We start from the raw sequence: 25,040 nt of genomic DNA on the forward strand, positions 1-25,040 counted from the left end.
GTTTAATTGCCAGAGTGCCAAGAATTAAAGCAACTTGCTGAGGGTCACAGAATAGAACTCTGACCCATATTACAACCCTCTGAAGCCACCATACTATGCTGCCTCCCTGGCCAAACCTTTAGAAAACACTAATCTGCAACAGGATTCATTTTTTTTTAACAAATGTACATAGAAAAATTAGTAAGAATATCCATGTCAAAAAGGGATTTTAATATATATCTTCATACACATACACACACACACACTGCTTGTTTTTTTTAAATTCACTGTCACTTCCTAATGAGTCCCCCACACAACCAAACCCATAATTGTAACAAAAATGTACCTGTTTCTCCATGATATATATGCATAAAAATCTGTACATATAAAAACAGATCTATATAAATATGAATATATGTAGATCTATGTATATACATGTGTGACTACATGCAAAAATACACACATATATGAATATATGTGCACATATACATTCATAAATGTACATCACTCATTTATATTCCTAATGGAATATTAGATGAGAGATATGAAAAAATAAACCACAGAAAAAAATAAAAAAGAGAATAGAATGAGTCATTTTTCTCAATTATGGAAGGAAAATTACTTTTTTTAATTCAAGAAATCAAAGAAACTTTTGCTAGCCTAAATTTTTAAATCTTTTCAATAAAATAACTAAAATAAAAAGAAATACAAAATGAAAATATTTGTGATACACATAATAAATCAAATTTGAAATCCAAAATACTAAAAATATTTTGAAATCCAAAATATTAAAATATAATAGTAGCAACCCAAAGCCCTTAGTGCATAAATGGTCAAAAGATATGAAGTGACAGTTTTCAAGATGAACAAAATTTCTTGTTAATAATTTGAAATTTTTCAATTTCAATAATAATCAGAGATAAAAACTAGAAAAACTTTGATGTACTGTCTCATATCCATCAAATTGGCAGCAAAAATATCAAATAAGTAACATGCACTATAAGTAGAGCTATGAAGAACCAAGTACACTTTTGTTATAGTGTTATATGTGAGAGACTCTTTAAGAAATGATGGTGATTTTCTTTAAAGAGCGGAAGAACAATAAGACAATTTTTAAAAAAAGAAAGGAAAAAAGTCAATCATATTCATTTACTACTGATGAAATATAAGTAGGAGACACAGTAGGAGACACAAAAATAAACATACTCTCTGTTCCAATTATTTGATACTTGGAAATTGATGCTGAAATTATTATCTTAAAAATTAAGTTATATCTTAGGATATTTTTAAGGAAAATGGTTACATAAACTATGGTTCAATTTAGACACCCTGGTGTAGTAGATCAACTGGTCTCAAGTCCCTGCTCTAATAAGTACTGGCTGAGTGATCCTGGACAAGACATTTAATGTCTTAATAAGCTAGATAAATCTCTTAAACTCTAAGTCACAGAGAAATTGTGGACCTATATGATTATTCCAGTTTCCTCTATTAATGAAACCACAAGTCAGTTACTACTCCCATCCCTACATCAGTGGAGTGAAATACAAATAAATTGAGAGTCTTTATGAAATAATATAAAATTAACAAATACAGAGCTACAAGAATGAAGTACACAGTTAAACCATATAGGGAAAATGAATGGACAAATAATTCTGATAGAGCTATAAAGGCAACGGCTGAAAGTTATCGTGGTACTTTATGCACTGGCATTAATTAACATAAATATACATATTACAGTTCTTTTGTATCCATGCTCATTATTGTTTCTAATTAAATTCTATGTTGAAAATAATATATACATGAGATAATCTGGCTTAACTGAACCTCAAATCAAACATTTTATCCCCAGCCTATCTTCTGTGCGGTTAGTTGATACATTTCCACCATTCTCACGAGTAATGTTTTCTGAATGAATTTATAAAACCGATATTGTCTTCCATGCCATGTTGCTCCTGTTGGGAAAGAGATCATGTTGGCTAAATAAGGCATTCCCTTCCAGTACTACAGAACTTCAGGATTCCCTTTAGTAAGAGTAAAAGAGTTGTCATTTCTTCTCATTGCCACTCAGATATCACTCTGGCCATTATTTCTTTCATAACAATAGTATTAGCTAACAGTAACATAGTACTTACCATGTGCCAGGAACTGTGAAAATTGCTTTACAGTTACTATCTCCTATCATCTTCATAACAGCTCTGGGAGATAGGTACTATTATTATCCCCATTTTACAGATGAGGAAACAGAAAAATAGAGTTTAAGTGGCAACTAGTAAATGTCTCCCTGATTTCAGGTCCAGCATTCTATCCATGGTGCCATTAGATTTTCCAGACTACGAAGGAATCTTTTGCTTATTTAATACTAAGCATTACCAGACATACAAATGTCACAATACCTTTCTGACCAATGACTTCTGATTTGAATCTTTCTTATTTAATGCAATCATCTGCTCCCTGATTACATAAAACTATTTCTACACAATGGGTGGAAACATTGAGGTATTTTGAGTATTTTGAGAATTATAAAGGATTTTGAGATCCATAGGAGAAAATGATTCTAAAACTCTAAAAACTAGATAATTGTTATTTTTTAAATATGTACATGTTTAATGAACAAACTTGGTCCTACAGACCCAGTGAGAAAATCAATTTCCCTTCTCTCAAAAGGCAAGTTAATAAGCTACAGGTAAGGAATGTTGCATAAATTATCATATGCAGTCACTTTGACAGTTTCCTTTACTTAACTGTTTTCTTTGTAACAATGAAAGTTTCAGTGAAGGTTTGTGGAACATTAGGAAATGCTGGTGAAAACTGACTGTGACACAAAAAAGATATCAATAAAACACTTTTTAAAATAAATTTACCTGCTTGAAAAAAAGCTGGTTTTTGTATCTGCTTAGCATAAAGTATGCATGAACTCTGAGGATATCCATTTCCTGCCCTGAAATCAGTGCAATACTAATCCTCTTGGACCAGGAATGCATGATGTAAAAATAGAAAAGATATGTCTGTAGATCAGTCATTCCTTCATCTAAAACTAATAGGAAATATGGGCAATTTCCATCCAAGAAACAGTTCCATTCTTGTGAAAAACATCCTGAAAATTCAGTTTGAATATTAATGTCAGTATTTTGCTGGAGGTGGAGTATCAATGCAGTCCTTAATGGAAGAAGTTCTGGAGTTTCAAAATATGAGTGTTCAAAATCCTGAAGGAAGAACAAAGCAAAGTAAGATTATGTCACAATGCTGACATTGCCATCTAGTGGATAATTAGCTCACCTGCTGACAGCATGACATTCCTACAGAACAGAAGCCACTTGAGGACAGAGACTAAATATTATTTGTTTGTTTTGCATTTGGATACTTGTCATCTCATATCTTGAACATAAGTTCTTTAAAAATTTTTTGTTGAGTTAGATTAGATTAAACTGGACTAAACTGAATTGGATACCAGTCAGCCAATAAACATCTATTAAACATCTTTTATGTGCCAGACATGGTTTCAGACACTAGAGAGAAATATAATCTCTGCCTTGTAAGAGGCTACAATCTAATGGGAAATGACAACATATGAAAGGCAGCTGAAAGGGGGTGGGAGTAGGGGACAAACATTACGAAGGGAAGAAGGACAGGATCAATCCCAGAGTGTCGTCTTTGGCTTGCTCTTTGCCACAGTCAGGCTCTAAGATTTTAACTCTTGAACATCTCAGAAGTGCAAACAATTTGTCATATTTTAACTTTCATTCCAATTCCAATTCTCTGCCTCTAACTAGATTTCAATTGCTTTGAGTGTGCCTCCCGCTTTATCTCCCTAATAGCCCATTCTTTTTTCTTTCCCTTGTTTCCCAGAAAGCTCAAAGTGGCCACGAGTCAGGGTTGAGAATCACAGTTTCAGATGTAGATCAGAGAAAAAATCAGAGTTGATAGAAGGAGAGCTTTCAAATTCTTTTTTTTCCCTTCATAGCCTGTCACATATTTTCAACAATATTTCTGTATATCATGTGTCATTGTTCTTAGGATCCTAGATTTAAAGCTAAAAGGGAGAGGACTCAAGGTCTAGTCCAGCACCCTTATTTTACAAATGAGGAATCTGAGGCCTAGAACAGTTGTACAATTTCACATAGGAAATAAGGGGCAGACCTGGGATAGGAAACTCAGGGCCTCCCTTCAAATCCAGCATTCTTACACTACTGCATCGCACATTATTTGCTAAATTGCACATACCAAGCAGAAACATAGTGTTTTCTATGTTAATTGCAGTAATTGCATGTATGTGTTTTTTAAATAGATTCAAATGCTACCTTGAAGAATACAACAATGAATTGGCCTCCTTTACTTGTCAAATCCAAAAGAAAGCATTCAACCAAGTAGAATAAGTGAAGACTTTGTCCTGGCTCCAACTGTTTATCATTTAGGCAGGTGATAAATAAGGAATCCCCATCAATCAGGAAGAGTTCAGATTCAACAAAATCATTGAGTAAGCTAGAATAGCTGAAATGAAAATCACAAATAATACAGATTAAACAGTTATTCAGGAAGGCTTTTTAGTCATGAGTTCTTGATTTCTTCTGGAATTTGGGATATTTTCATGATGTGAGGTATGATGGAGAGAATGTAATAAGAGAAGCTCACCACGACCAAACTTCTATAAGAAGACTATTAGGACACTCATGAGTACATACATCTCTTCATACCCATGCAGAAACACCCAGAATGGCAAACTTCTCATTTTTCTTCCTTTACTCCAATAGCACTTACCTGGATTCTGCAATTTCATTCAAAATCACCCACGACATTTCCTTCAGCAGCTCTGAAAAAAGACAGCCAAGTTATTTTCAATATCCACAGGTTTTTTAAAATATATTTGTCAGTTGTAAGTAAGAAAATGAGAGAAGGCAGTATACAGCTCTATGAGGGCAAGAGCTGGACCATTTTTCTTATCTTTAAAAAATCATCACTCAAGCCATATTTGAAAATATTAGATGTAATAATATTTGCTGAATTTACTTAAATCAAACCTCATTAAAGACTATTTGTCTATAGAACTACAATATATAAGATTTGTAATCTTATAAAGGTAATTGATTACAAAACAAAGGAAGATGATGAGAATGAAAAGAAGACGTAAAAGAAAAAGCTAAATGATACAGCAGATAAAATACTTGCTACTATGAAGAATGGAGTTCTAGTGTTGCTGTGTGACCCTGAGCAAGTCATTTAAATCCACCTAGCACATTTGTAAAATGAGAATAATAATAGCAGCTTCCCCCACTGAGTAGTTGTATGGATCAAAAGAAATATCATGTGAAAATATTTTGCACACTTTAAAGCACTACAGAAATATTGCCTTTTATTATTATCAAAAGTGTGAGGTATAAGGATCAGGGGAAGGACCTGGGGATTTTTGGCTATGGAGAGAGATGTCCTAGGGAGTTAATAATAATAGCCATAATATATTATAATTATGTAATAAAATGTAATATATTATTATCATAGAATTTATATATTGCTTTAAGATTTGCAAAGCACCTTATAGATATCTTATTTGATGTTCTATCTTATTTGATGCTCACAACAATCCTTTAAGGTAGATAACAATTATTATTCCCATTCTACAAGGGAGGAAACAAAGCCTAAAAGAGGTTAAGTGGTTTCCCCAGGGTCTCATAGCTAATGTCTGAATCAGAATTTGAACTCGGGTTTGTCATGACTCCTGACTACAGCATTTTATCCACCATGCCATTAGCAGCCTAACATATACATATGTATGTGTATAAACACATATGTTTATGTGTGTCTCTGTGTGTGCATGCTGTTGTATTATATATAATGATGTGTTGGTAGACAACCAACTCTCTGTCACAGAGAGTACAAATGACATACCTCACAGTTTTAATTTTAATGTGCATTACTAAAATTTTCTCCCTTACTTTCTTAAGTCTAGATAATCAACAAAATAAGAAATCAAGCCCTGGTTTGCAGTATTTGCTCATTTCTAAGGTGCAAATGATCACATAAATTTTACAATAGACTCTCACAAGCCAATTAAAGTTGGCTCCATAACACTCATGACACATATGTGTGTATAATATGTATATATACATATATATGTATATATTTGTCTATATATACTGTTGTTCTCAGGCCGCAATCTAAGACATTGTTTTATATGCTTATGTTCTGTTATCCCTATTATAATTCTGTTGATACCAGTTGCCCCACCAACTGAATACAAAAGATATTGGGACTGAATGTAATGGTAATTCAAATGGTAAGATCTTTCCCACTCATTAATAGACCCATGTGACCTGTTTAAATCACATGGAAGCCTAAGTTACATGTGGTGGGAGAAGCTTGCTGAACCGTTGGAACAGGAAGGGTGTAGTGGAGCTGAGAGGAAGTTGATCAGGCTAGTCAGAGTTGAGAAGGACACAGGCAAGCAGGCAAAGCTAGGATTGTGAGTGTTTGTTTGTGGGAAGGGTCCTCGGGGGGCGGAGGTTTGAGGGGGAAGAGGCTTGGGAATGGCTTTGTCCCCTACAGTGTTAATGCATATTGACTTCTTGGTTACTATGATGGATTTGGCTTTTTGGTATTGGGATTTGACTTTCAGATGTCTGAATAAACGTTTTCCTTCTGCCTTCCATATGGAGAGTCTGTTATACTTTGTGATTCAGAATTATGCTGGCATATTCATAGTCACCCTCAGTGCTATGAACATTTTCTGGGTGATACATAAATGTACAAATGTGTACATGTACAAATGTATACAAATAAAATGTATAATATATAAAGCATATAGATATATAGAGAGGAGTTTTCTTCAGATACATTAAAGGTTGTTGCTCAGGTAACAGCTTAGACTTTTCCTTGTTCTCAGAGGGCAGAATTAGGGTCAACATACAAAAGTTACAGGTAAACAACCTTCTGCTTGTAATAAGGCTGACATTCTTATAAATCTTTAATGTTTACAAAGTAGATAACATATAATAGCTACTTTTCTCCTCATAAAATCCTGGGAGCTGAGCAATATAGAAATACAAAAAAGCAAGGCTCTGAAAAATTGAAGTGATTCACACAGGGTCATATAGGTCATATCAGAGTCAGGATTCAAATCCAGATCTCTCCCAACTTCACTCTTTCCACTATACCATGTTGTCTTGTTTTGATATAAGAGGGAAAGAACTCTCATTAATGACAGTTGCCCGGAAGTGGAATCCAGAAGTAGAATGAGATGACTTGAGAGGTAGTAAAGTTCTCTGTCACTGAAGGTCTTTAAGTGGAGGCTAGAAAACCACTTCTCAGATGTAAAAAACTGAAGGGAGGCTTGTATCAGTTATAGCTTCATTAGGATCTATGATGTATGCCAGAAAGTGCTCCAGAGGTCATTGTATACAGCTTCCTCATTTCATAGATAAGGAAACTGAGGACCAAGGAGATTCAGTGACTTGCCCAAGGTAGCATATGTGGTAAGTGCCTGAGGTAATATTTGAACCCAAGCCTTCTGACTCTAGAGTCAGTAGCCTTTTCATGGAGCTATATTACCTTCCAACATTTGGGTTTGCTGACCTCTGAAGTCCCTTCCAACTAGAAGATGTGATTTTGTGAATTTTAATAGATTGTAACTCACCCATTGTAGTTGCCACTTGGAAGAAGTCAGGCTGTCTATGAAGTTCGAGAAATTCCGTCAGAGCCTCAAAAAGTGGTTGTTATTCAAGACAGTCCTGAAACATAATGAAGGCAGGCAGGCAATGAAGAAACTATTATTATTTTAGAATTTACAATGTACTTTCCTCACAACAACCTTCCCCCACCCTTATTCTTTCTCCTTGCTTTTCAGAATCCTTCTCATCTTCTGAGGCTCAGCTTAGTGCTATTTCATGCCCCAACTGAAAAGGTTATCTCTCTCCCCAAATAGCCCTAAAATTGTTTTATTTCTGATAGCTCCTGATAACCCAGGTGAAGCAAAGGAGTAGGTCATAAGAATTGGATAGATGGAAGAATTGGGAAGTTAAGGGATTTGAGGGAGCATCAATATGTATGTTCAAGTTCCCTAGTATAATGGTAGGTGGAGTGAAGACTTTGTCAATCCCTGAAATAATTGAGGAAGGAAGGAAAATGTCTTAGGGCTTCATAGACAATGGTCCCCAAGGTCTAGATTAAGTAACAAATAAGAATAGCACAAAACTCAAAGGAGGAAAATATGCTGAATAATGATAGCAGAAAAGAGTTTGGACATGGTGATAAAGAATTACAAATCACTCTGTTACAAGTATTCAGAGGTTCTGAGTGAAAGTGCAATCAGCATGAGGAAAGTTGGCCAGAAATGCCAACAAAAGGGAGCAGGATCTCAGTAAGATCTGGAAGAGAGAAGATGCAGAAAATAAAATGTTTTAAGATGAAATCAAGTTCCCATTATTCCTATTTTATAGCTGAGAAAATTGAAACTGAATAGCATTTTTTCATCCACTCTATGATGTCCAACCCCTTCATCCCTCAGTTCTTTCCCAGAACATCAACCCTTCTCTGACTATACTCTCTTTTCCTTCCCAGTGTTGATGCTTTAGTGAACCAGTTCAATTCTATGATATATACTCTTGGATTCTTTGCTTTCTCATCCCAGGACTCATACCCTACCAACTCTCAACATTGGATTACTTCTGTCATCTACCACCTACCCCATTCCTAGTAGTTGATTAAACCTTGGAAAAAAATCACTCAACCATTCTGACTGAATCCTCTAAAATTAAAGATATCCAAACTCATCTAAGCCCGTGTTAAAGAAAAAGCAAGTCTATTATTCCTCTCTAAAAAATTTTTTATCCCATTCACCATAATGGGTTTTCAAACCTTCCTTTCCTTCCTCAATATTCTTTCCTATTTCCCAATATTCTTTCAGCTAAGTACTTTATGAAGAAAAATGAGGACAGGACATCACCTAAGAGGGAATGTAGAGCTGAAAAATTAAACAGAAGTCTGGATAAAGTAGTTGTCTTCCTAAGGCAACCTGAGAAGTCACCAGGAAAGACCAGATTTCTAGGGGCAGAGGTTTGACACTTCCAGGCTAACTCTCCAGAAGTAACAAATGACAAGTCCTGGAGGCAGCTGGGTTGGGACACAGCGTCAGCCTCAGGAATTTTCACCTCACAGACAGCATGGGGGTCAGAAGGCTGAGTAGAAAAAGAATGAAAGACCTTCCACTGTCAAGAGATGCTAAGCATAACTGTGCTGATCAGACATATCCCTCCATCCTTCAGCTTTGGCGAGAAGGAATTAGCACAGGTCAGTCAGTGCAATAGCAGAGGGGCAGGAACCCTGCTAGTTTCCAGCAACTGCAGGAGAATAGAGCCTAGATTCAATTCCAGAGCACATTAGACAGCTGTATGTTGGAGTCACTGGAGGAATTTCAGGGAGCAAAATCATTTTGGAGCAGTATGGCTGGAGGCCCTAGTTATGGCTTAGAAGTAGAGAGGAGAACCCCAGGGATAGACCTCAGAAAATAACAGTAAGAAGGACCTGATGCTTGAGACATCATTCCCCAAACCTTGGGACTAGAATTTGATTATAAAACAAATTAGTTCCAAGAGCTTTTACCTCACAACTTAGTGTTGGGTATAGTTATTTTTATTCTCATTGAGTTGCAATAAGCAATAAAGATTTACCAGGACTCACATATATAAGGGATTCCATTTAACATCTTTTCCTTCTCAAATTTAAACTTGTCCTGGGGTAAAAGACAATCATTACAAATCTTTTCTAATATGTAAACTTACAACTTCTCAGCAAGCCAAATTCATTGTTTAGGAACTCTATATAGGAAAGTTGACCAATTTGAAACTTGAAACAAACCTATTACCAATCAGGTGACTTAAATTTTGTTGAATATATTTCTAAATTAGTTTACATAGAGAATCGGCATCTCATGATTAACATGTTAAGGCTACAACTTTAAGAGGGCAGGCTTAACCAAGTTTTGAGGCTGGCTGCTTTCTAACCCCATGCTGCTTGGACAATACTTCCAGGCTTTCAGCCCCAGGGGTCCATGGTCATTACCAGTGGGGACCTCACTGTATATAGCTCCTGTGCCTTACCAGTAAAGGTACTACTGACTCTGGGAGTCGTCGTAATACAGGTGGGGGAAAAGGTGAAACTCTCTCTTCTGAATCTGGTCTGGGATTTGAGGGGTTAACAGAAAAATCCAGGGGCTATCTGCAGCCCTCTGACAAATTTCTCAACTAAGGAAGTGGAAGTGGGGGAAGCATTAAAGTCTCCTCCCCTTATCTTGAAATACCATAAAATTTCAACCCCCATCCTGGATCATAAAATTTCCCTTTCTTAAAAACATCTTACAATTTAAAATTCCTAAATTCTCTGGTCACAAAATCTCTTATATATAATTGACAAAATTGACAAAAATTGCAAGAAGAGATTTTACAAGTTCTTTTCTTTGCATAATTACCAAGTTTCCTTTCACAAACATAATTTTAAAAGTATTGATTTAAACAATAACTCCAAATTGCTTAGTTAACAATCTCACAAATTTCAAATTTTAACTGAAACTTCCCTTTTAAATAAAGACAAAATTTGGAAGTGTATTATTTCTTAAATAATAAACTTCAAAAACACATGGTCACACAGAATAACTTAACAGTTTTTTAAGTCATTCATCATTTTTCTCTGACAGTACAATTATTAATCTAACAACATTTAGGTTATAAGAGAAACTGTTCTTCTGACAACACACATGATACAATTGTTTACCAAACTACACAATAAAAGAAAATTTAGAAATATACCATAAACAGTTATTGTGTATTTCAACTTGAAACCAAAACCAAGTAATAACCAATGTGGTGATCTTAATTCTTAGATATGTTTCCAGATTGCTATACACAGAAAATTATTCATCTCATCACCATTAGCATAAACTTCATATCTAAGAAAAGATTATCCTGTTGCTGACTGACTTCAGCTAAATGAACATCTCCCTTCCTGTTCTACGTAGAAACCACACTTCCTCTATTTTATCACATCTCTCTGGAAACATAATTCCTTATACTTTACAGATTCTCACCAAATACTTTCTAGCTATCTCCATGCCATGCTGTCCTATGCTGCAGTCATCATCTTAATCCCTCTCCCACCCAAATAGGAACTGGACTCTACCCTTTTCAACTCATCTTGCCAAGAGCCAGTTCTCCAGGTCACTTCACAGCTATCTCTTCATCATGAACCCATCCTCCCATACACCCCTTTTGCAACTCCCCCTTATTGTGCTCTCTTCTCCCAATAAATGTCAGCTCCTTGAAAGTAATGATTGTCTTTGTTATCATACTTACGTACCTAACACTTAGCAAGTACAATGTTTGGCGCAGAACAAACAATAAATTCTCTACGTGTGTCTCTGTCTCTGTCTGTCTCTCTGTCTTTGTCTCTCATACACACACTGTGTGTAGTCAGACCTGCCTGCAGGGGGACTCAGCTGGCCAGTTCCAGTTGGGCAACTCCACTCCTCTTCTCCTCTCATCCCCTCCCTTCCCCTCCCTCCCTCTTGCTTCCCTTCCCCTTCCCTCCCCTTCTTGAGGGTGCTCTACCCAAAGGAAGGTACATTTTGATGGCAGAAAGTTGCTTCATTAACTTGGGGTTTCCTGGCTAGACTTCTTTCTCAAAGACCAAGCCTTAAACCCAATTCATTCTGGAGCTCATAGATTGGACAACAATAGGTCTCAGCCCTCCTATCTCAGAGGGAATATAAGTAGTAACTGTTTCTCTTTGGCCAGCAACAGTAAGGGTCTTCATCTCCCAGTTTGATTTCTTTTTTCCTTTTTTGATTAAAGGGGACAATCTTTGACTCACTTCTTAAAAAGTGGCATTCACTGAATAGGCTTTTCCTCACTCAAAGTGAGAACCTGAAAAGACCTTAGACCCTTTTAAGGTCCAAGGTCTCCCATTGCATTCTGGGCCATCTTCAGTCATCCTGATGAATATCAGATTACTGGATCCGGATGACTCTGGAGGAGAAAGTGAGGCTGGTGACCTTGCACAACCCTCCCTCACCCAAAACAAAGTCATGTCCAACTATACCCAACACTAAGTTGTGAGGTAAAAGCTCTTGGAACTAATTTGTTTTATAATCAAATTCTAGTCCCAAGGTTTGGGGAATGATGTCTCAAGCATCAGGTCCTTCTTACTGTTATTTTCTGAGGTCTATCCCTGGGGTTCTCCTCTCAATAAACCTTTATTAAGTGCTAGGTGCCAGGCACTATGTCAGAAGCTACAGATACAAAGAAAGGCAAAAAATAGTCCTTGCTAATAAAGAGATGACATTCTAATGAGGGGGACAATATGCAAAGTAGCTATATACATACAGAAGTTATTAGGAAATTGGAGGTTTATTAGTGTCCTTTTTTGTTGTTGTTTAGGTTTTTTATTATTAATTTATTTATTTTAGTTTTCAACATTCACTTCCACAAGATTTTGAGTTCCAAATTTTCTTCTCATCTCTCCCCCCCAAAGATGGTGTACATTCTGATTACCCCTTTCCCCAATCTATCCTCCTTTATGTCACAAACCCCCTTATCCCCTTCCCTTCTATTTTCTTGTAGAGCAAAATAGATTTGTATACCCCATTACTTGTATATCTTATTTCCCAGTTGCATGTAAAAACAATGTTCAACATTAGTTTCTAAAACATTGATTTTGACATTCTCTCCCTTCCTCCCTCCCCACCATTATTGAGAAGACAAGCAATTTGACATAGGTTATACATATATTGTCATACAAAACACTTCCCTAATAGTCATATTGTGAAAGACTAATCATATTGCCCTCCATCCTATACCACCACCCCCCATATATTCTACTCTCTCCTTTCACCCTGTCCCTACTCAAACATGTTTGCTTCTAATTACCCCCTGATCCCATTTGCCCTCCCTTTAATCATCCCCCCTTTTCCCCTACTTTCCTGTAAGGTAAGATATATTTCTTTACCCAACTGAGTGTATATCTTATTCCCTCTTTAAGTCAAATCTGATGAGATCAAGGTTCACTTATTCTCTCTCACCTCTCCTCTCTTCCCCTCCACTGCAAAAGCTTTTTCTTGCCTCTTTTATGTGGGAAAATTTATGCCATTCTACCCATCTCTTTCTCCTTCTCCCAGTACATTCCTCTCTCACCCCTTAATTTGGTTTTTAGATATCATCCCTTCATATTGAACTTACCCTATGTTCTCTCTCTCTCTCTCTCTCTCTCTCTCTCTCTCTCTCTCTCTCTCTCTCTCTCTCTCTCTCTCTCTCTCTGTCACCATATATATATAAACATATATATATATATACAGAGATAGACAGACATATATATGTATATACATACATACACATACATATATATGCATGTGTATGATATACAGACATATATATGTATACATTTTTGTATATTCCCTTCAACTACTCTAATACGGAGAAAGGTCTCATGTGTTACAACTATTGTTTTTCCATGTAGAAATGTAAACAGTTTAACTTTAATAAGTCCCTTATGATTTCTCTTTCTTCTTTACCCTTTCATTTTTCTCTTGAGTCTTGTATTTGAACTCAGTCATGTTCCCAGCTTGCTGAACTAGAAACCTAGAGGTTTTGGAAAACTGCTCCTTAGGTGCAGAGACATTCTCTCTTTCTCTCAGTTGAGCTGAGTTACTTCACCCTCAATAGCTCCTTCATTCTATATTGTCTGGTATGTATTCTCCTGTTTTCTTTCTCTGATTTGTTTTGCTACTGCCTTGGATAAATCCATTTCTTTGCCACTACTTGATTTATAGGTTCACTGTGGAACTCATGTTTGGTAACAATGAAGTTGAGCCTTAAATAGAAAGTTTGGGGTCCTGCTTCCCCCATTAAAGAAATAGTGATCAGAAATTTATCTTGAACTTGAAAATCATATCCCCTAGACTAATACTATTTAAGGGAGCAAATAGATATAATTCTAGTCCAGTATATCCTCTCTCTTAGGATAGTGGAGTGGCCTCCCAACTTCCTGGAGCATGGGAATTAAAGTCTGTCTTGAAGAATGATGTGAGAAGAGCCTAGAGATGACTATTCTATCTTCTTTCCAACCACACATCACTCCCATGCTGCATGTGGGGGAATAATCTTCATTATCTTTGTATATGAAGAAACAGCTTTCAGAAGAGACATGAAAGGTTTGGGGGGGCGGAATTATTTGTAGAAGCAAGGACTAGGAGCTTGTGTAGAATAAGGACTAGAAACTTTTTGTCAATAATGTAGAGCACTGTGCTAAGTGATGAGAATGTAAGTAGAAGCAAAAAGATAGACAGTCAAGGAGTCAAGACTTCAAGGAGCTTACAATGAAAGAAGACAGCATATAAAAGTAAGCTAAAAGGAGGGAGGGGCAGTTCCTTAAAAATGAATCCTAGGGACAACTGACCAATCAGAGGTATAAAGACTGCTGGGGAATGGTACAGAAAGAAATTTCTAGACTCAGAAGAAGAGCATATAAATGAATAACTAAGTGGATATGGATGGTCTAATCCTTTCCTTAAAATAGAGTTTACAGGAGAACTGATAAATCTCTAAAAACTGGAGAAAAGTGAATATGAAGAAACACAATTTCAAGACATGAAAGAGACAAGGGAACCCTGGGGAGATTTCAGAACTCTAGATCTGGTACCTCCTCTGATGTGTGTGTGTGTGTGTGTGTGTGTGTGTGTGTGTGTGTGTATCTGTATGTTTCATGACTGAAGAGGATAAAATTAAACAGGAAAGGAGGGGTAGGGAGAGAAAAAAGGAGGGAGAGAGAAAGAGCACGTATACATTTGGAAAATGAGTTATGATCTTAAGAGTCTATTATGCAATGGGAAAATCTGGGAAGTTGTGCCTTTTCAAGTAAAAAGTGAGTTATTGGAGGCTAGGGGGGCTCTCATTCAAGTCATTCAATAGCTAGAACAAGAATAATATTAACGTAGGAAGGGAAATAGAAAAGTGGGGTAAAATTTTTGCAACCAGTTTCCCTGATAAAAGTTTCACATCTGAGAGGATTCTGGGAAGATAGTAGAGTAAGAAAATTTCAAGCTCTCAAGATTTCCCCCCACAAGAGATAAAATAACACCTCATGGCAAACATGGAGTGGTAAAAATACATGAGAGTACAGCCAGAACAGTAATCCTCCTGGGATAATCAAAAAAGATATGAAGAAAAATCCTAGGATGAGGTTTGACCTCTGTGAAGAGTAAACGCCTTCAGAGTAGGGACCCCCTCAAACAACAAGCAGCTAGCCCTGGAGTTAGCTGTGCTGGGAGGCTGCCTTAGCCCCCGCCACAGGAACTTTTATCCCTGGAACAGCAAAGGGAGTTCAGCATCTGAGCCAGAGAAGATTTAGGGAACCTCTGCTGACAAGGAATGCTGGACCCAGCTGTGGTCTGGAGATGTGGCCAGGGAGTGAGGCAGAACCAACACATGCCTGGTGAGTACAGGAGCAGTGGGGCAGGGATGCCACTGGCTGTGGGCACTTAACAGGAGACTGGAGGTCCTGACTTCAGTTCCAGGTCAGAGGGGAGAACTGAAGATGAATCTGAGGGCAAAGCCATCATCCCCAATACCCTAGGACTGGAAGTGATTACAAAAACCAAGCTACTACAATTTTTTTTAAATTCCCAGGAAAAGGAGAAAGAATTCAACTATAGAGAATTACTGCAGGAACAGAGAAGACCAGAGTTCATCTTCAGAGTACAATACAGAAGCAAAGAAACCCTCTTCTACCCAGAAAGAGTTCACCTGCCCAAAAAGAATTCATAGAAGAACTTTAAAAAGATTTTTAAAATCAAATGAGAGAGATTGAGGAAAAACTAAAAAAAAAAAAGAACAATCCAAAAAAAACAAGAAAAAAGAAATTCAACCAATTGAAAAAGGAGATCCAAAATTTTAAGGAAGAAAACAACTCCTTGAAAATCAGAATTAGGCAAGAGGAAGCCAGCAAAGTTATAAGAGAACAAGAAATAATCAAACAAAATATAAAAAATGAAAAAATAGAAGAGAATGTGAAACATCTCATAAGAAAAACAGCTGATCTGGAGAACAGATCAATAAAAGATAAGAATTTCAAGACTGTCTGAAAGCTACGGTTGAAAAAAGAATCTTGATACAGTAATACAAGAAACAAAGAAAGTATCCTGAAGCATTAGAACAAGAGGGGAATGTAGAAATAGAAAAACTCCACTGATCACCACCTGAAAGAAATCCTCTGTGGAAAACCCACAGGAATATTAAAGTCAAATTCCAAAACCTCCAGCTCAAAAAAAACCAAAATATTATGAGCAACAAGAAGAAAAAAATAATTTAAATATGGCAGTGCCACAATTAGAAGCACACAAGATCTAGCAGTGATGACACTTAAAAGACCACATGTTACAGAACACTATATATTGAAAGCAAAAGAACTGGTGTTCTGGTCAAAAATAACATACCCAGGAAAGCTAAGAATAATCCTGAATGAAAAAAATGAACATTTAATGAACTGTCAGACTTTCAGAACTTTGTTTTAAAAAAAAAATCTGAATTTAATAGAAAATTTGACATATAAGAGTCAAGAGAAATAGAAGGTATATACCAAAGACTAATTAAAAGGGACTCAATAAGGACAAACTATTTACCTTTTATGTATGTAAAAGGTAAAGCAAATGTCTAAGATTATTACTAGTAATTGGATAGTTTGTAAGAATGATTGGGGTGTAGATAGGAGAGTTTGATGTGACTTTAAAAAGTAAAACTGTTTAGAACAGCTAAAATGAGTAATTATCTGATACAAATGAGGTGTGGGGAGAAGAACCAACACCAAGGGATTAGATGGGGGAGTAGGGCTGACGGTTCTGAAAGCATACTTGCAGTGATGAATGGGTTCAAGAGGGAACAATGCATGTATAGCTAAAAGAGTATAAAAGTCTTCTAAATTCAGAAAGAAATAAAATACTAAGGGGATAGGGAGAGAGGGGAGGATAAGGGAGGGATCTCTAGAGGGGACAGTGAGGCAATAGGTTAAGGGGAGGTATAGAAGGATGTCTAGATTAAGGGAATGGGAAGATAAAGAAGGGATACCCAGAGAGGGAGTAGGTTAAGTAATAGTAGGTAGAAGTGAAGGAGAAGAGTTAGGAGGGATAGAAAATAAGAGATGCACAAAACATAAAACACAGACCAGGAGTAGAATCTTTTTAGGGAAAGTGTATGTTTATGTATGTAAGTATGTGTGTATATATGTGTACACACACATATATGCATGCATTCTGGGGGGAGATAAAAAACAACAAAGTACAAGCAGAGAACAAAAGAAAACTTACAAAGAAGCAAAGAAAAGATGGATAGCTCTTAACACAACACATAATATTTATACATAGGCTTTATTGCCATATATTTTGAAGCCTCTCTTACATTCTGCTGTGCACATGACATGTTTTTTTCTTCTTATTTTATATTAAAGTTTTAATATTTAAGCTTATGGTATACTTATTTTTCTCTTCTTTTGTATTTTTAAGTTTTAGCATTTAAGTCTAAAATAAAATTAAAAATTGTTTAAGTCTCACATCCAAACATATGTGGAATTGGCTCAAATTTTCAAAACTAGGAGACACTCTTCAATAGATAAATGGTCAAAGAAACAGGCAATTTTCAAAGGAAAAAATCCAAGCTATCAACAATCATATAAAAATGCTCTAAAACACTAATAAATGCAAATTAAGGTAACTTTGAGGTTCTTCTTCACATGTACTAGACAAAGATGATATTTAAAAAATGAAAGTGACAAATATCAGAAAGCACACAGGAAAAAAAGGTATACAAAAACTAAAAGACTGTCTTATTGGGAAATGGTTAAACAAATCATGCTATATAAATGTAATCAAATATTATTATACCATAAAAATGATGAAATTGACAATTTCAGAGGAAACTAGGAACACTTCCATGAATTAATGAAAAGCAAAGTGAGCAGGAAAAGAACAATTAATTAAATGACCACAACATTATGGAGATAAACATGCTTGAAAAACTTTAGTAATCTGATCAATGCAATGACTAACCAATAGTCAGGAAGACCAAGAAGAAAATATAGTTTTCACCTTCTGTCAAAGAGTGATGTAATGGTACAAATTTTATTTAAAACGGGGAACAGGTACATATATTTTTCAGGCAGTACCAATCTGGAAATTTATTCTGTTCAATTATTTTTGATGAGAGTATTCTTTTTGTTTTGGGTTTGGTTTGATTTTTGCTACTGTTGTTCAGTAGAGAGAGAGTGAATGGGATAGATGCATGTAAAAATATTTTTTAATTGAAATATCAGGAAGTGCAGCATCAGAAGAGAAAAAGAAATATGAGAAAAGGTGAAGACATAGCAGGGGGAGGGGCTTTAAAAAAAGCTATCCAAGCAGCTGGGACAGTAAAGTAACCTAAGAGATAACTTCAGCTGAGTGAATTTTGCTTGATTTGTGGAAGAGAATTGATTTCATTGACCAGTGCTTCAATGACAACAATTGCCCTTCAAAGTCACCTAGAGGCGCCACTTCTGCCTGCCTTGAGAAGGAAAAGTTAAAAGGGCTTTTGCAACTACTTTGTTATCCTGGTGAGAGCTGAATGACTATGAGCACCACTCTGATTGGACAGTACAATAACTGAGTGAGTAAATACCTCGCAGGGCTTTGCGGTATAACCCAGAAGTGACCAGTTTGAGCAACTTGATAGTTTTCCAGCTTAAAGAAAACTGCTGTTCAAATTGAGGTAACACTTTCTCAACACACTTTTAAAGGGGATGGTTAATGGCTATGTTTGAGTAGAGAAGTGTATTTCCCCTCAACACAGTAGGATCTTGAGAGAGTTTTAATGAAACTGCATGATGGTGGCCTATCCTTTGAGAATTTGCCATTGGAAAGAATCATACTTGTTCTGATAGGTTGCTGTAACAGTAAGCACCCTAAATACACAGAGGAGTCTCTACCACAGGTTCTTAGATCTGCATTCATAAAAAGAAAGGCAACATTTGAGGGATTGACAATCACTTTAATCAAGCACATGTATCATTCCTTTAACCAAGCACATATATCATTCACCTATCAGGGGAGGTAGCATGCTGAACTTCAAAGAAAATACAGAGAAATCAAAAGATCAACAGACATGACTTCCTCTGTCTGAATTCAACAGACAGGTCCAACTGTGTTACCATAGTTACCAGAGAGGGAAGTACCGACATCTGGGTTTTAAAAGTGGGGAAGGGGAGGCTCCTTAAAGTGACTTTCCAGAATCCTCTCTGGCACTCAAACCTTCTTACAAAAACTAAGCCCCAAAGTAAAACCTCACCCTCAGAGTATTTACACCTTTTTTAGAGACAGAGGGCATAACCCTCTGACCCAGTGCCTCAATAGAAAAAGCAAAAGATACTTGGGACCTTCCTACAAAACAATTTCCCTAATCAAGGGGCAGGCCCATCAATGAGTAGGAAAGATCCTCCTTAATCACACTATTTAATCAGAGGCACTTTGAGTAAAACCAAAACAGCAAAAGATGGGGGACTCCATCCTACTGCAGCTTGATTTCACAAGCCTCATAAGCAGCAAAAATTGTACATGAGGTATATGTTTCCTGCAACTGCAGGGACATAACTGTGAGGTCAAGCATGTCTCCTTGGGAACCCAGCTGGGCAGAATATCCCCTAAGTAAATTGTATAGAATTCTATATCATGAAGACAGGACAATGGGTCATAAAAGTTAAATATTGTAAGGGTCGTAAAAATTATACATTGTATAATTTTTTTTGTATTTATTTGTATAATTGTTTCCTCGCCCCATTTACCACTCCCCTATAAGTGTTGTGTACCTCTTTAGAATGTGTTATGCTTGAAGACAGGGAATGTCTTGGATGTGTTGCTATATCCTCACTAAATACTTAGCAAATTTTTTTTCATTCTCTGTACCTCAGTTTCCTCACCTATAAAATGAGGGAAATGGACTAAATGACTTCTGAGGTTGCATATAGCTGGATCTGTAACCCCACAATTCCCCTTCAGCCCCAGAATACCACTTCCCAGGCTATTTCTGCCTGGGAAGAACTCATCTTGCCCTAGAGTAGCTTCCTTTGGTCAGCTCAGGGCCAGGAGAAAATAAAAAAGATAAGACATGGATCAGAAATTTAGATTTTGAAGAATCCTTAGAGGCTATGTAGTCCAACTCTTTTTTTTTTTTTAACAGGTGAGGTAAATATGGTTAAATGACTACTTAAAGTCACCTAGGTAGTAAGTTACAGAGATGGAGTTTGACCCTGCCTCTTCAGACTGTTTTTAGAAGAAAAGACAGTATTCTATATCCTGTCCTACTATCTCCTTCAATACCCCAGTCACCTCCAGGCCCCTTTATTAGATGCTGTTCATCCTCATTCAGGGGTGGGGATAGAGGCCCCATGTGGCCCTCTAGGTCCTGAAGTACAGTCTTTTGACTGAGTCCAAATTTTACAGAACAAATCCCCTTAATTGTTTTGTGAAGTTTGGATTCAGTTAAAGGACTGTTCTTGAGGACCTAGAGGGTCACATGTGGCCTCAAAGCCATAGGTTCCCCACCCCTGTAATTTAGAGGTCCTTTCATTCCAACCCCTCCACAACCTCCCTCCCCCAACAAATACACTCTCAACAGAAGAAAATTCAGCTAGTGTGATGTTGAGAGCTGGAGTGAGAGCTGTTTTACTGCCAGCTCTGCCACTTATTTTCTATGTAATAACTTGATTAAAGTGCTTCACCTCTCTCTGCCTTAGTTTTCCCATGTACAAAATAAATATAGGATCAGCACTTCCTTAAGGTCCCCTTCAACCACAGGTGCATTGTTCAGGGTCTGCTGGATTCAATTCGAGCAAGGTTTTTCTCTGGGGATATGATGATCATGACCCTCCACCAGATTGGTTGCCTGCGTCTCCTTGTGCCCCACTGCACCTCTAAGGACCAAAAAAGGGAGTGGTTCTCAGTTCCCTTTCTTTCTTTCATCCCTGCTTCTGCAGTAATCTATAAAGAAGGGCTCATTTGGGAGCACCTGCAGCCCCTTTAAACCCAAGGAGGAACTTGCTTAGCCTTACCTGAGTTAAAAAAGTGTGCTCCCCATGCTCCCAATAGCATCCTCGAGATGAGCAGTAAACTGACCTGCTGGAGAGAAGGGTCAGCCTGCAGGTGAGAAAGCTGCTTGTCACTCCAAAAGCATTACTCAGTTTGTCCTCACTCAGTTTAGCAGCACTCTGGAAAGCCAATCACGTTTAGTTTCGGTTTGTTGTAAATAGGTTTCGTTTCTCAGATTGATCTCCTTGGCACCAGGCTGGTAATGAGCAGGAAAGAAATGATTTGACTGAACAAGAGGTAAAGAGAGGAAATTAAAGAAAAAGCTAAAGAAAAGAGAAAAGAAGTGAGGGGAAGAGAAAAGGGAAACGAAAAGGAAAGTGGCAAGAAGGAAAGAAAAAGAAAGCAAAAGCAGAGGAGAGGAGCCTTCTCGGGTTTTAGACAGTACAAAACACAGGCTTGAGGTGAGAAGATCACAAAGGGGGAAAAGAAAAAGTCTTTGAGGAAGCCTTTAATGAATGGCAGAAATGGAACAGGATACAGAATGATACAGTGGAAAGGGGGTTGAGGATGAAATCAGAGGACCTGGGTGCAAAGCTCAGCATGCTTCTGGCTACATATGTGATCCCTTGGACAAATCACTTTACTTCCATGAACCTCAGTTTTTTAAATTGTCAAATCAGGAGGTTAAACCAGAAAAGCTCTAAGTTTCCTTTTTCAGGTACAAGAGATTATAATTTGTGGTGGAGGTAAGGAGTTCTGCAATGAGATATAAGAACTTACGATTGCTCTCAAAGACAGGAAGATATACAAGTCAGCATTTAAAAAAACTGTCTAGCAGAGGGAAAATCAAAATGATTGTTGTCACATATATGTCAACTAGCTAAAATGTATGAAGCGCTTACCATGTGGCAAGCACTAGAATAAAAGCAGGGGATATAAAGAAAAAACAAAAATAGCCCCGGCCCTCAAGGAGTTTGCATTCCAATGGGAGAAGCAAACTATAAATCAGAATACAACAGATAAATACAGAGTAGATGGAAGGTTGCCTGAAACAATGGCACTAGCAGCAGGGGGGGACCAAGAAAGAACTTCTAAAGGAACCCATGCTTCAACTGAGTCTTAAAGGAAGCCAGAGATTCTAAGAAAAGAATGATTGGAAGGGAGAGAGAGAATTTCAGGTATAGGAGAAGCCAGTGCAAAGGCACAAAGAAGAAAAATGAAGCATTATATTAAAGGAACAGTAAGTAAACCAGTAAAGTTGGGTCTTAGAGTATCTGGAAGGAAGTAGAATGTATAAAGTCTGGAAAGGTTGCAAAGGGACTTATTGAAAAGAGCTTTAAATGCCAAATGACTTTATATTTCATCCTGGAGTCCATGGGGATCTACTGAAGTTTATTGAGATAGATGTGACATTGTAAGATCTATGCTTTAGGCCAATCTCCTTGGCAGCTGAGTGAATAATATATTGGGGTGGGAGGACAAATAGGCAGGGAGACCCAATAGAAGGCTATCACAATAGTCTAAACGAGGTAATGAGGACCTTCACAAAGGTAATGACTGCGTGAGTGGACAAAAGGGGATTTACATGAGATATTATAGAGAAAATTATTACAGCATCTTGCAACTAATTGGATATGTGAGACGAACAAAAGAGAGGAGTCAAGGGTGACACTGAGTTTCAAACCTGGGGAACTGGAGGGATGGTGGTACTCTCAACAGTAATAGGAAAGCTCAGAAGATGGAAGGTATGCAAGAAAACATCATGAGTTCTGTTTGAGACATGCTGCATTGTAGATTATTATAGTTTCCAGCAGGCAGTTGATAATTCAGGATTAGCATTCAGAAGAGACACTAGGATGAGATAAACATAGATATGGGTATCATCCACAGAGAGATGATATTTGTACCCTTGAGAGGTAATGAGATTACCTAGTGAAAGAATAGATACAGAAAGAGAAGAGAATCCAGGTCAGAGCCTGGAGGCAGGAGGAACATGAAGAATTAGTGGGTGTAATATGAGTAAAGATCGGAGAAAAGAGACTAAAAAGGAGTAGTCAGGGAGTAGGAAGAGAAGCCAGACAAAGCATTTATAAAACTCCAAAAAGAGAAGTGGATCAACATTGTCAAATGTTGCAAATAGGTCAGGAAAGATGAAAATTGAAATGAGGGCACTGGGTTTGACAATTTTGGAGAGAGCTGTTTTGATTAAACTACAGATCAGAAAACAGATCATAGACAGTTTAAAAAATAAAGGCACTGATTATGGATGAATTTTTCAAGGGACTTAGCTGTGATGGAGAGGAGAGCTATATAGTGATAGCTATATAATAATATGATATAACAACATAACATAATATGATGTAATGTAATATGATGTCATGTAATATATAATAGCTATATAATCATAACTGATGGGCATAGCTAGGATCTTGAGAATTTTTTTGTGGGTGGAGTACACTTGGTGTGTTTGTAGGTGACAGGGAAGAAAAGTAAGTATTCATGGACCATGTGAGTCAACAGCACATTAGGAAAGAATGTAAATGGATTAGATAAACCCAACCATATTTTCTTAGTGCTACACTCATTAACATTTACAGCTTCTGCCATCAAACCACCTTTTCTTGTTTTTCAAATGCATTTATTTATTTGCTTTCAATTTTCAACAATCACTTCCATAAGTTTTAAATTCTCTCACCCTCCCTCCACAAGATGGTATGCATCTTATGTGGGCTCTACACATACATTCTTATTAAGCACATTTTCACATTAGTCATGTTGCATAGAAGAATTAAAACAAATGGAAGAAAGCATAAGTAAAACTAAACAAAACCAAACATAACAAAAGAGAAAATAGTTTGATTCATTCTGCATTCTGACTCCATAGTTCTTTCTTTGGAAGTGGATGGCATTTTGCATCATGAGTGCTTTGGAAATGTTTTAGGTCCTTGCCTTGCTGTGGAGGACTAAATCTATGAAAAACAGTCCTCCCACACTGTCAAATCACTCCTTATTTGTTGCTTTCTTTATTGCCCTTTATAACTCTGCAAATGTTGTATCTGCAAATATTTAACTCAAAACTAGGGAATAGGGAGTCCAGAAGCCAAGTTGAGATAACCAAAAAAAAAAAAAAAAATGAGAAGTGTTGTTTGGCTAGGGAGGGAAAGGAAGCAAAAACAGGGAACACACAGAGGTAGACAAGGACAGTAAGTCCAGCTGAGCAGGAAGGAAGGTGATCTTAGATAGAATTAGTGGAAATTAACTTCAGTTGATCAATAGAGAAGAGCAAGAGAAAGGAAAAAGGAAGAAAACATTTTCTCAAGATTTAATAAATAAATATTATTAATATTAATACTAGTAATATTGTCAAATAACAATATTGTTATTATTGTGCCCTGTGCTATTTCCCAAACTGCTTTCAACAACTCTATTCTTCTCTCCTACACATCCAAGTCTAAATCTCAACCCCATCACATACTTTCAACACTTACCTTCCACCAAACATCATCCAAAATCTCAAATGCAAGTAACTCTCTTTGATACCATCCCATAATTTCTTCTTTCTTCTTTAATCTTTCAACAGTAAAAGAACTGGTCCTGAATGAGAGTCTGGAGATACCTGAGTTCAAATTCTATCTCTAATATTTTAGGGGGCTATGACTAAGACAGAGGTTAAGGCTGGGTAGGTGATAGCTGCCATCCAGCATTTGTCACATGAGATCACTTTAGTTTCTATTGCTGAGTAGGTTTCATTTCTCTAGAAACAGCTGACCTAGGCAATGAGCCATATAATGCAAGTGATCCAATTGACAAATCCAAAGACCTTTTCTCAATCTTCAACCTTCAAGATCACTTTCGACCTTTAATCCTATAGATCATCCTCTTCAGAAAGGGCCAGTAAATGGTCAGCATAGTGCTTTCTCCTTGACAACACTAGGAGAAATGCCATGAGCAGAACAGAGATCCACACACAACATTCATCAAT

General features: G+C 37.0%; 1 protein-coding gene across 4 annotated transcripts in view; it reads right to left on the reverse strand.

The window, feature by feature from the left end:
* The window catches only part of LOC140514131 (probable ATP-dependent RNA helicase DDX60), a 167,240-nt gene extending 142,493 nt beyond the window's left edge, over positions 1-24,747 (reverse strand). For 3 of the 4 annotated variants that reach the window (XR_011970448.1, XM_072624208.1, XM_072624206.1), the window contains exons 1-6: positions 24,547-24,747; positions 21,082-21,314; positions 7,604-7,697; positions 4,735-4,786; positions 4,278-4,467; positions 2,841-3,182 (exon numbers count right to left, since the gene is read on the reverse strand). Coding sequence is in view for 3 of the 4 variants with exons in the window: in XM_072624208.1 (XP_072480309.1) it covers positions 2,841-3,182; positions 4,278-4,467; positions 4,735-4,786; positions 7,604-7,607 (588 nt within the window). In the remaining variant the exon portion in view is untranslated. The remainder of the gene's footprint in view (positions 1-2,840; positions 3,183-4,277; positions 4,468-4,734; positions 4,787-7,603; positions 7,698-21,081; positions 21,315-24,546) is intronic. The other variant, XM_072624207.1, reaches the window with a different exon arrangement.
* Between the last annotated feature and the right edge of the window lie 293 nt (positions 24,748-25,040).

The sequence above is a fragment of the Notamacropus eugenii genome, chromosome 7 (assembly GCF_028372415.1).
Source record: "Notamacropus eugenii isolate mMacEug1 chromosome 7, mMacEug1.pri_v2, whole genome shotgun sequence".
Classification (NCBI taxonomy): domain Eukaryota; kingdom Metazoa; phylum Chordata; class Mammalia; order Diprotodontia; family Macropodidae; genus Notamacropus; species Notamacropus eugenii.